The sequence below is a fragment of the Salmo salar genome, chromosome 29, assembly GCF_965601325.2.
Source record: "Salmo salar chromosome 29, fSalSal1, whole genome shotgun sequence".
Classification (NCBI taxonomy): domain Eukaryota; kingdom Metazoa; phylum Chordata; class Actinopteri; order Salmoniformes; family Salmonidae; genus Salmo; species Salmo salar.
The window spans coordinates 28,914,933-28,926,086 of NC_138319.1; the positions used below are offsets into that span (position 1 = coordinate 28,914,933).

The 11,154-nt window shown below is 44.8% G+C and overlaps 1 protein-coding gene across 1 annotated transcript in view; it reads left to right on the forward strand.

Moving 5' to 3' along the window:
* The window catches only part of LOC106590456 (disco-interacting protein 2 homolog C), a 40,090-nt gene extending 30,362 nt beyond the window's left edge, over positions 1–9,728 (forward strand). Inside the window, exons 28-37 of the mRNA XM_045710594.2 lie at positions 343–452; positions 845–975; positions 1,098–1,266; positions 2,948–3,118; positions 3,256–3,317; positions 3,396–3,453; positions 6,135–6,209; positions 6,347–6,521; positions 6,736–6,859; positions 7,067–9,728. Coding sequence (XP_045566550.1) covers positions 343–452; positions 845–975; positions 1,098–1,266; positions 2,948–3,118; positions 3,256–3,317; positions 3,396–3,453; positions 6,135–6,209; positions 6,347–6,521; positions 6,736–6,859; positions 7,067–7,319 — 1,328 coding nt within the window. The 3' untranslated portion in view covers positions 7,320–9,728. The remainder of the gene's footprint in view (positions 1–342; positions 453–844; positions 976–1,097; positions 1,267–2,947; positions 3,119–3,255; positions 3,318–3,395; positions 3,454–6,134; positions 6,210–6,346; positions 6,522–6,735; positions 6,860–7,066) is intronic.
* Positions 9,729–11,154: the final 1,426 nt, after the last annotated feature.

Sequence of the window (11,154 nt, forward strand, 5' to 3'; positions counted from 1 at the left end):
ACCCCAAACAGCAAGTAATGCAGGTGTAGAAGCAGGGTGGCTAGGAAAATCTCCCTAGAAAGGCCGAAACCTAGGAAGAAACCCAGAGAGGAACCAGGCGAAAGGGGTGGCCAGTCCTCTTCTGACTGTGGAGATTATAACAGAACATGGCCAAGATGTTCAAATGTTCATAGATGACCAGCAGGGTCAAATAATAATCATCACAGTGGTTGTAGAGGGTGCAACAGGTCAGCATCTCAGTAAATGTCAATTGGCTTTTCATAGCCGATCATTCAGAGTATCTCTACTGCTCCTGCTGTCTCTAGAGAGTCCGTCTCTAACTGAATATTATTGTGTTATCAGATGACCTGCCAAAGAAGAAGTCTCCAGTGCTGTATAAGCCCTGTAACCCTGATGCCCTGGCCTACCTGGACTTCAGTGTGTCCACTACTGGCATGCTGGCTGGAGTACAGGTAACATTAAGCCCTAACCTCTGACCCCTAACCCCTGTTCTGATCTTTAACCCTACCTGGACTTCAGTGTGTCCACTACTGGCATGCTGACTGGAGTACAGGTAACATCAAGCCCTAACCTCTGACCCCTAACCCCTGTTCTGACCTTTAACCCTGCCTGGAATTCAGTGTGTCCACTACTGGCATGCTGACTGTAATACAGGTAACATTAAGCCCTAACCTCTGACCTCCATCCCTGACTCTTATCCCCTGCTTTTTTCTGGTGGCTAACATGGTGTGTGTGTGTGTGTGTGTGTGTGTGTGTGTGTGTGTGTGTGTGTGTGTGTGTGTGTGTGTGTGTGTGTGTGTGTGTGTGTGTGTGTGTGTGTGTGTGTGTGTGTGTGTGTGTGTAGATGTCCCATAATGCAGTGGGAGCGTTCTGTCGGTCAGTGAAGCTGCAGTGTGAACTGTATCCCTCCAGAGAGGTAGCGATCTGTCTCGACCCCTACTGTGGCCTGGGCTTCGTCCTCTGGTGTCTCTGCAGGTACACACACACTGTAACACATGCACAGAGGCACGCATGCACGAACACACATACACACACCAATTCAACAACAGTTTCAATGTCCAACAACTGACTTCCCTTTCTAACCTCTAACTCTCCAGTGTGTACAGTGGCCACCAGTCGATCCTGATCCCTCCAGTAGAGTTGGAGTCTAACCCAGCCCTGTGGCTGCTCGCTGTCAGCCAGCTCCGAGTCAGAGACACCTTCTGTTCCTACAGCGTCATGGAGCTCTGCACTAAAGGACTGGGCCTGCAGACAGAGGCACTGAAGGTACACACACACTAGAGTTCTCATCGTACACACGCTAGAGTTCCCATCGTACACACACTAGAGTTCCCATCGTACACACGCTAGAGTTCTCATCGTACACACGCTAGAGTTCTCATCGTACACACACTAGAGTTCTCATCGTACACACACTAGAGTTCTCATCGTACACACGCTAGAGTTCTCATCGTACACACGCTAGAGTTCTCATCGTACACAACACTAGAGTTCTCATCGTACACACGCTAGAGTTCCCATCGTACACAACACTAGAGTTCTCATCGTACACACGCTAGAGTTCCCATCGTACACACGCTAGAGTTCTCATCTAGCCTGAAAATTCGAGCCCAGTCTTACCCAAGCCCCGTTGAAGCCCGAGCCCAGTCTTACCCAAGCCCCATTGAAGCCCGAGCCCAGGACCAGTCTGACATCACAGAAATGCAATGAGACTGAACTTGAAAAAAAGCCTGATTTCTAGAAAACAGTATATTAATTTCAACTGGTGTTGAGAACAATGCGGCGGAGGCGGGTGGCAGCGAAGTGAGGAAACAGAGAGAGGAAAACTCACCTTAGTTATGATCAACTTAATGATGACAATATTGGAATAAATGCAATTGAAGGCATGTATGAAATTGTTGCTTATACTGAAACTCCCAAATTCATATTCAACCATTATACTAACTTAAAGCAATAGCCGTGTGTGGTCAATGATCGGTGCATGAACCAATCAATGCAATGCATGTTTTATTCCGAAATGACATTTGGATCAGTTATGGGTCTACTTTCAAAGGTCCAGCAAATGCACATTAGCAGGCCAGTCATATAGGGTGCATTTCATTTGTATGTATCTGCTTTAACTGATGCCATTCTGAGATGTGCTGCCTGTTGGGTCTTGTGGATCATCATTCTCCAGAATGCACTCTAGTCTAGAGAGCAGTAGTAATAGGTGCGCAGATAGACAGTTTTAATTTCGTAACACGGCAAGCTTGAAACCCGCCCGGCACGAATCAATTCAGATCATTTGAGGCCCAGCTATCGGGCCCCATCGGGTTCGGGCTGAGAATGAGAACTCTTACACACATCCACAAACACACACAATTCAAATGCAGGGAGAACTAAAAGTGCTCTTTATAATGTCTTTGAATTGACTCAGTAAACGGTGTGTTCGTGGCCTGAGGTGTTGTCTAATTGGTTGCTGATGGACAGACGGAGTTTATTTTAAGAGATTAATTTTCGCAATGGAAATCGCCATGGAAACTGGGAGCTGACTGAGACACACACAAGGAACAGATCAAGGAACAAACCGCAGCTTTATATAGTCATCAGCAGGTGGGATGAAGGTGGGGTGAGAGGGAAGATGAGAGGGAGGATGAGAGGTAGGATTATAGATGAGAGGGAGGATTAGAGGTATGATGAGAGGGCGGATGAGGGAGGTAATGATTGAAATGTTGTGTACTTATATGTAATACCCTCTCTCCTCTTTCCCTCTCCTCTTTTCCCCCTCTCTCCTCTTTCCCTCTCCTCTTTTCCCCCTCTCTCCTCTTTCCCCTCTCTTCTCATCCCCCTCTCCTCCCTCTTCTCTTCCCCCCTCTCCTCTCTTCCCCCTCTCTCCTCCCTCTTCTCTTCCCCTTCTCTTCCCCCTCTCTTCCTCCCTCTCTTCCCCCTCTCTCCTCTTCCTCTCCAGGCGCGGGGCCTGGACCTGTCCCGTGTGAGGGCGTGTGTTGTGGTAGCAGAGGAGAGACCCAGGATGTCTCTAACACACTCCTTCTCCAAGCTGTTTAAAGACCTGGGCCTGCACCCCCGATCTGTCAGCACAGCATTCGGCTGTAGGGTCAACCTGGCTATCTGTCTGCAGGTAGGGCTGTGTGTGTGTGTTTGTTGTATGTGTGTTTGTTGTATGTGTGTTTGTTGTATGTGTGTTTGTTGTGTGTGTGTTTGGTGAGTGTGTGTGTGTGCGATAACATGGTTACCCTGTCCTGTGATTGGTTACAGGGCACCTCCGGACCAGACCCTACTACAGTCTACTTGGACATGAGAGCTCTGCGACATGATAGGTATGTCTGCCTGTCAGTCACAGCAACAACCAATCAGATCAACCAATGAACTTGATTAACAGTTTGTCTGTCTCTCAGGGTTCGGTTGGTGGAGAGAGGTTCTCCTCACAGTCTCCCTCTCATGGAGTCAGGAAAGGTGGGTCCTGTGTTATGTTTTAACATTTAGCGTCAGAAAGTTTCATTAATGGAGTGTACTAAGACTGAGTAAGACTCAGCTTCTAGAACTCCTGACTGTGTGATTCAGTAAGACTAAGATTCTAGATCTCCTGACTGTGTGGTTCAGTAAGACAGCTTCTAGATCTCCTGACTGTGTGGTTCAGTAAGACTCAGATTCTAGATCTCCTGACTGTGTGGTTCAGTAAGACTCAGATTCTAGATCTCCTGACTGTGTGGTTAAGTAAGACTCAGCTTCTAGATCTCCTGACTGTGTGGTTCAGTAAGACTCCGCTTCTAGATCTCCTGACTTTGTGGTTCAGTAAGACTCAGCTTCTAGATCTCCTGACTGTGTGGTTCAGTAAGACTCCGCTTCTAGATCTCCTGACTGTGTGGTTCAGTAAGACCCAGATTCTAGATCTTCCGACTGTGTGATTCAGTAAGACTCAGCTTCTAGAGCTCCTGACTGTGTGGTTCAGTAAGACAGCTTCTAGATCTCCTGACTGTGTGATTCAGTAAGACTCGGCTTCTAGAGCTCCTGACTGTGTGGTTCAGTAAGACTCAGCTTCTAGATCTCCTGACTGTGTGGTTAAGTAAGACTTAGCTTCTTGAACTCCTGACTGTGTGGTTCAGTAAGACTCAGCTTCTAGAGCTCCTGACTGTGTGGTTCAGTAAGACAGCTTCTAGAGCTCCTGACTGTGTGGTTCAGTAAGACTCAGCTTCTAGATCTCCTGACTGTGTGGTTCAGTAAGACTCAGCTTCTAGATCTCCTGACTGTGTGGTTCAGTAAGACAGCTTCTAGATCTCCTGACTGTGTGGTTCAGTAAGACTCAGCTTCTAGATCTCCTGACTGTGTGGTTCAGTAAGACAGCTTCTAGATCTCCTGACTGTGTGGTTCAGTAAGACAGCTTCTAGATATCCTGACTGTGTGGTTCAGTAAGACTCAGCTTCTAGATCTCCTGACTGTGTGGTTCAGTAAGACAGCTTCTAGATCTCCTGACTGTGTGGTTCAGTAAGACAGCTTCTAGATCTCCTGACTGTGTGGTTCAGTAAGACTCAGCTTCTAGATCTCCTGACTGTGTGGTTCAGTAAGACAGCTTCTAGATCTCCTGACTGTGTGGTTCAGTAAGACTCAGCTTCTAGATCTCCTGACTGTGTGGTTCAGTAAGACAGCTTCTAGATCTCCTGACTGTGTGGTTCAGTAAGACAGCTTCTAGATCTCCTGACTGTGTGGTTCAGTAAGACAGCTTCTAGATCTCCTGACTGTGTGGTTCAGTAAGACTCAGCTTCTAGATCTCCTGACTGTGTGGTTCAGTAAGACAGCTTCTAGATCTCCTGACTGTGTGGTTCAGTAAGACAGCTTCTAGATCTCCTGACTGTGTGGTTCAGTAAGACTCAGCTTCTAGATCTCCTGACTGTGTGGTTCAGTAAGACAGCTTCTAGATCTCCTGACTGTGTGGTTCAGTAAGACTCAGCTTCTAGAGCTCCTGACTGTGTGGTTCAGTAAGACAGCTTCTAGATCTCCTGACTGTGTGGTTCAGTAAGACTCAGCTTCTAGATCTCCTGACTGTGTGGTTCAGTAAGACAGCTTCTAGATCTCCTGACTGTGTGGTTCAGTAAGACAGCTTCTAGATCTCCTGACTGTGTGGTTCAGTAAGACTCAGCTTCTAGATCTCCTGACTGTGTGGTTCAGTAAGACAGCTTCTAGATCTCCTGACTGTGTGGTTCAGTAAGACAGCTTCTAGATCTCCTGACTGTGTGGTTCAGTAAGACTCAGCTTCTAGATCTCCTGACTGTGTGGTTCAGTAAGACAGCTTCTAGATCTCCTGACTGTGTGCTTCAGTAAGACTCAGCTTCTAGAGCTCCTGACTGTGTGGTTCAGTAAGACAGCTTCTAGATCTCCTGACTGTGTGGTTCAGTAAGACTCAGCTTCTAGAGCTCCTGACTGTGTGGTTCAGTAAGACAGCTTCTAGATCTCCTGACTGTGTGGTTCAGTAAGACTCAGCTTCTAGAGCTCCTGACTGTGTGGTTCAGTAAGACAGCTTCTAGATCTCCTGACTGTGTGGTTCAGTAAGACAGCTTCTAGATCTCCTGACTGTGTGGTTCAGTAAGACTCAGCTTCTAGATCTCCTGACTGTGTGGTTCAGTAAGACTCAGCTTCTAGATCTCCTGACTGTGTGGTTCAGTAAGACTCAGATTCTAGATCTCCTGACTGTGTGGTTCAGTAAGACTCAGCTTCTAGAGCTCCTGACTGTGTGGTTTAGTAAGACTCAGCTTCTAGATCTCCTGACTGTGTGGTTCAGTAAGACTCAGCTTCTAGATCTCCTGACTGTGTGCTTCAGTAAGACTCAGCTTCTAGATCTCCTGACTGTGTGGTTTAGTAAGACAGCTTCTAGATCTCCTGACTGTGTGGTTCAGTAAGACTCAGCTTCTAGATCTCTTGACTGTGTGGTTCAGTAAGACTCAGCTTCTAGATCTCCTGACTGTGTTGTTCAGTAAGACTCAGATTCTAGATCTCCTGACTGTGTGGTTCAGTAAGACTCAGCTTCTAGAGCTCCTGATTGTGTTGTTCGGCTGCACCTCTCTGCAGATAGACCAGAATATCTCATATATTCTGTACATGGAGAAGGAAGCATTGTAACGTAATTATGGTGACTGTTTAAGATCCTACCTGGTGTCCGCATCATCATCGCCAACCCAGAGACCAAGGGGCCCCTGGGAGACTCCCACTTAGGAGAGGTCAGCATACACACACAAACTGATTGATTTAATAAACTTGTTTCATGATTTTATGTTGCCCCAGTAAACATGCTAGAAAGAGAGAGATCATTTTAAATGAATTTCAATCTCTCTCTCTCTGCCTCTCCCGTCTCTAGATCTGGGTGCACAGTGCCCATAACGGCAGTGGATATTACAGTGGTTATGGAGAGGAGGTTCTCCAGTCTGATCACTTCACCTCCAGACTCAGCTTTGGAGACACATCCACCGTCTGGGCTCGCACCGGATACCTGGGCTTCTTACGACGTACTGAACTCACCGATGCCAGCGGAGGTATACACACACACACACACACACACACACACACACACACACACACACACACACACACACACACACACACACACACACACACACACACACACACACACACACACACACACACACACACACACACACACACAAAAACACACATAAAAACATATACAGACACACATTATTCGCGCACAGACATACACACACACCTTTCTCTGTGTTCCGTCCCCAGAGAGACATGATGCGCTGTATGTGGTGGGCGCGTTGGAGGAGGCCATGGAGCTGAGGGGGATGAGGTACCATCCTATAGACATAGAGACTTCCGTCATCAGGACGCACCAGAGCATCATGGAGTGGTACGTCACTAAACATCTGAAACAACACAAAAGCTGTTCCTATTTCTCTTCTTTATTTAGGTACAACCACTATAGTTCCAAATGACTCATCTGTGTGTATGTGTGTGTGTGTGTGTGTGTGTGTGTGTGTGTGTGTGTGTGTGTGTGTGTGTGTGTGTGTGTGTGTGTGTGTGTGTGTGTGTGTGTGTGTGTGTGTGTGTGTGACAGTGCGGTGTTTCCCTGGACTAACCTGCTGGTAGTTGTGGTGGAACTAGAAGGCTCGGAGCAGGAAGCACTGGACCTGGTTCCCATGGTGACCAAGGCGGTGCTGGAAGAGCATTACCTCATCGTTGGTGTCGTCGTGGTAACGGACATCGGGGTGATCCCCATCAACTCTCGCGGGGAGAAGCAGCGCATGCACCTCCGAGACGGCTTCCTTCAGGACCAGCTAGACCCCATCTACGTGGCTTATAACATGTAACCCAGCCACCCCATCTAGGGGGGTGTGGGTGGATGTAAGAGAGGGGGATGTGTGTGTTAGCATGTGTGTGTATGCGTATGTGCGTGTATATCGCTGGCGTTGTTCATTTCAAATCAAGACGTACTGTATTTTTGAATCTGCATATGGTCATATGGTGTGGTGCCAGTTGTCTGTTCCTGTAGTTGTGCTGTGGTGGAGGTATGGCTGTTTCTGCACCCCCGGTTAAACCTGACACCTAGACAGGAAGTCGCTGTACAAAGCCTTAGAGGAACACTGTGTACGCATTAGGAGAGAGAGAAAATATCTCTGAACATATCTGTTTTCTTAATGAAATAGACATTAAAAATAAAGTTATTAAAGTATGTTGTCAGAAAAAGACAGGGGGTTCAGATTAGTGTATAAATATAAATATTGTACATAAACAAAATGATCTATACGGCGAGAACTGAAACACACTGAGGACCTGTTATACAGCTTTCTCCACCTGCGGTGTGCATGTGTGTGCGTGTGTGTGTGTGTGTGTGTGTGTGCGTGCGTGTGTGTAAATGAATGAATGTGATACAGTGCACTCCTCTTATAAGAATCACATACATCCTTAACGATTTGTTTCCTAAAGCCAATTAACTCCTAAATGCCAAGTTAACCTGTTAGAAGTACACGATTGTGTCTATCCAACATTGTTTGACCATTGTAAGCATTTTATTATGGTAATATGTGCTTCTGCTAAGAGAGCCCAGTAAGTAGCAGACGAAAATAGGAGTTGTAAAGCCCAGCTCTGGACCAGAAACACAAGATACATTCTAAATGTTAGCCTATTCCCTTTAAGGTGCACTGTTGGGACCATGGTCATAAATAGGACACTATATACAAAATAAGCCCCCGTTTGGGACGCATCCACAGTGAAGTGTTCTAACAAAGAGAAAACAAAAGAGTTTAGAAGAAATGTATTTATCAGTCATAAAATGATCACTTATGGCATCGTCTATGTTATCAGTCTAAGTTATCAACTTTTCTGTGAAAAACATAATTTCATGTTAATGTTTATTGCCATGAGTCTTATCCTAGAGGTAGAACTGAGTGGCTTTTTGCCAGATGGGCCAGCTGCAAAGTCAAAATTGGCTATAATCAAAAAATTCATGAAATCAAAAATGTGCTTTTTTGGTCTTAATTTAAGGTGAGGGTTAGGCATTAGGGTTAGCGGTGTAGATTAGAGTTAAGGTTTAAAGTCTGATTTTATTCCAGCTAGTGACCACTCTGCAGAGCTGCCTCTAGGGAAAGACTCATGACAATAAATGCCAACCTGCTCATTTTAATCAATTCAAATCACATTTTATTTGTTACATGCGCTGAATACAAAAGGTGTAGATCTTACCGTGAAATGCTTACTTATAAGCCCTTAACCAACAATGCAGTTCAAGAAGTAGAGTTAAGAAAAAAATGACAATATAAATGAAAGTAAAAAATAAAATCATAAGTAACACAATAAAATGACATAACAGTAACAAGGCTATATACAGGGGGTACCAGCACCGAGTCAATGTGCGGGGGCACAGGCCAGTCGAGGTAATTCGTACGTGTAGGTAGGGGTGCACCTAATGCACCTATTTGTTTACATTCAGACTCCTGAGTTTGTTTTATCATCATAACCACAACACATCTCATTTTAATGTATTTTATCAGCTACTTTTGTCTCAGAGCTATAATATAATGCCATGAAAAACATACATATCATGACGTATTTATTTGCTTGTTATTCTGTACTTGAGAATGGTGATGGTACTATTTTAACATTTTTTATTTAACCTTTATTTAACTAGGCAAGTCAGTTAAGAACAAATTCTTATTTACATTGACGGTCTACCCCGGCCAAACCCTAACGCGGATGATGCTGGGTCAATTGTGTGCCGCCCTATGGGACTCCCAATCGCGGCCGGTTGTGATACAGCCTGGAATCGATCCAGGGTCTGTAGTGACTACTCTAGCACTGAGATGCAGTGCCTTAGACTGCTGCGCCTCTCGGGAGCCCCCTGACTGTGTGTTAGAGAGAGAGGGGTCTTGTAGGTAGGGTTAAGCCTGGTACAGAAACTAGAGAGGTGAGAGAGACTGCATTTTGTGTGTGTGTGTGTGTGTGTGTGTGTGTGTGTGTGTGTGTGTGTGTGTGTGTGTGTGTGTGTGTGTGTGTGTGTGTGTATGTGTGTGTGTGTGTGTGTGTGTGTGCGTGCGTGCGTGCGTGCGTGCGTGCGTGCGTGCGTGCGTGTATTGTGTGTAAATAGTGTTGATTTTGTACGGTACAGGTGTGTGTGATTGTTTTGTACACATGATGAAAATATAAAAATGACACTTTTATAAGAGCCTGCCATTGGCTCAACATCACACTATACGGTGCAATAAAGTGCTTCGATTGGTTAAGCCGTGTCTGGTGTGCTGTTATTTCTTCAAATATTTTGAGTGGTGCTCAGTGGAAAGAGAAAGGAGTTGCACAAGTTCTAGGATCAGTTCCCTTTACCAATCCTTACCTGAAGTAGTAGGGCATGGTCTTTTCTTGAGTGGTTAGTCAAGAGGCCGCAGCATAATTACATATAACTTGTAGACTGCAAATTTACCACAAGAAGCCCAAATAGATATTGGACTAAAACCTAATCATTTCAAACCTTGCTTACATTTGTATACAATCGCATACACAGTCCACAAAACATTAGGAACATCTTCCTAATATTGAGTTGCACCCTCCCTTTTGCCCTCAGAACATTCTCAATTTGTCAGGGCATGGACTCTACAAGGTGTGAAAAATGTTTCACAGGGATGTTGGCCCATCTTGACCCCAATGCTTCCCACAGTTGTGTCAAGTTGACTGGATAACCTTTGGATGGTGGACCATTCTTGATACACACGGGAAACTGTTGAACGTGAAAAACCCAGCAGTGTTGTAGTTCTTGACACACTCAAACCGGTGTGCCTATCACCTACTACCATACCCCGTTCAAAGGCACTGATTGAGGTGGATTTAACAAGTGACATCAATAAAGGCTCATAGCTTTCACCTGGAACTGTGAAAAGAGAAAATCTGATGGGACGTCATGAATTAAGAAACATCTTTACAATATCTCCAAACCGAGTGGTTTGTCTAATTCATGCTTTGGCTACAACTTCAAGTAAAGGACCAGTGGTGTAAAATACTTAAGTAAAAATACTTTACAGTACTACTTAAGTCGTTTTTTTGGGTATCTGTACTTTACTATTTATTTTTTTAACAACTTTTACTTTTACTTAACTACATTACTAAAGAAAATGATGTACTTTTTACTCCATACATTTTCCCTGACACCCAAAAGTACTTGTTACATTTTGAATGCTGAGCAGGACAGGAAAATGGTCCAATTCAGGCAATAATTTGGGAATGAGTTGATAGAATATGAGTTTGAAAAATATGATTCTCATTGGACAGGCACTTCCAAAGCTCTGAGACTATCACTCTTGCCATGACTGTCTATGAGAATTTAAATAGGTCACATCAGTTTGCAATGAATAACTTCAAATAAGACCCCCTCTCACCCACAGAGGGGGAAGGAAAGAACTAGGAGGGGTTAACAACTCACGTCCTGTTGTAAATCAACTGAGAAGATCCAGGTCTGTGCTCTCAAAATTCACCAAAGGATTGTTCTTTGTCTCAACAGACCTTTTCCCGCTGAAACTCTAACATGTTCAAAGCAAATACTGGAACAATATTTTTAATGTAGAACATGGGGAATGGTCAGAGGCAATCTATAGAACACTAATGTCATTTTGTTTGTTATTTTGTGATGCCATTAAAAATGTTACAATGGAAATACCGTAA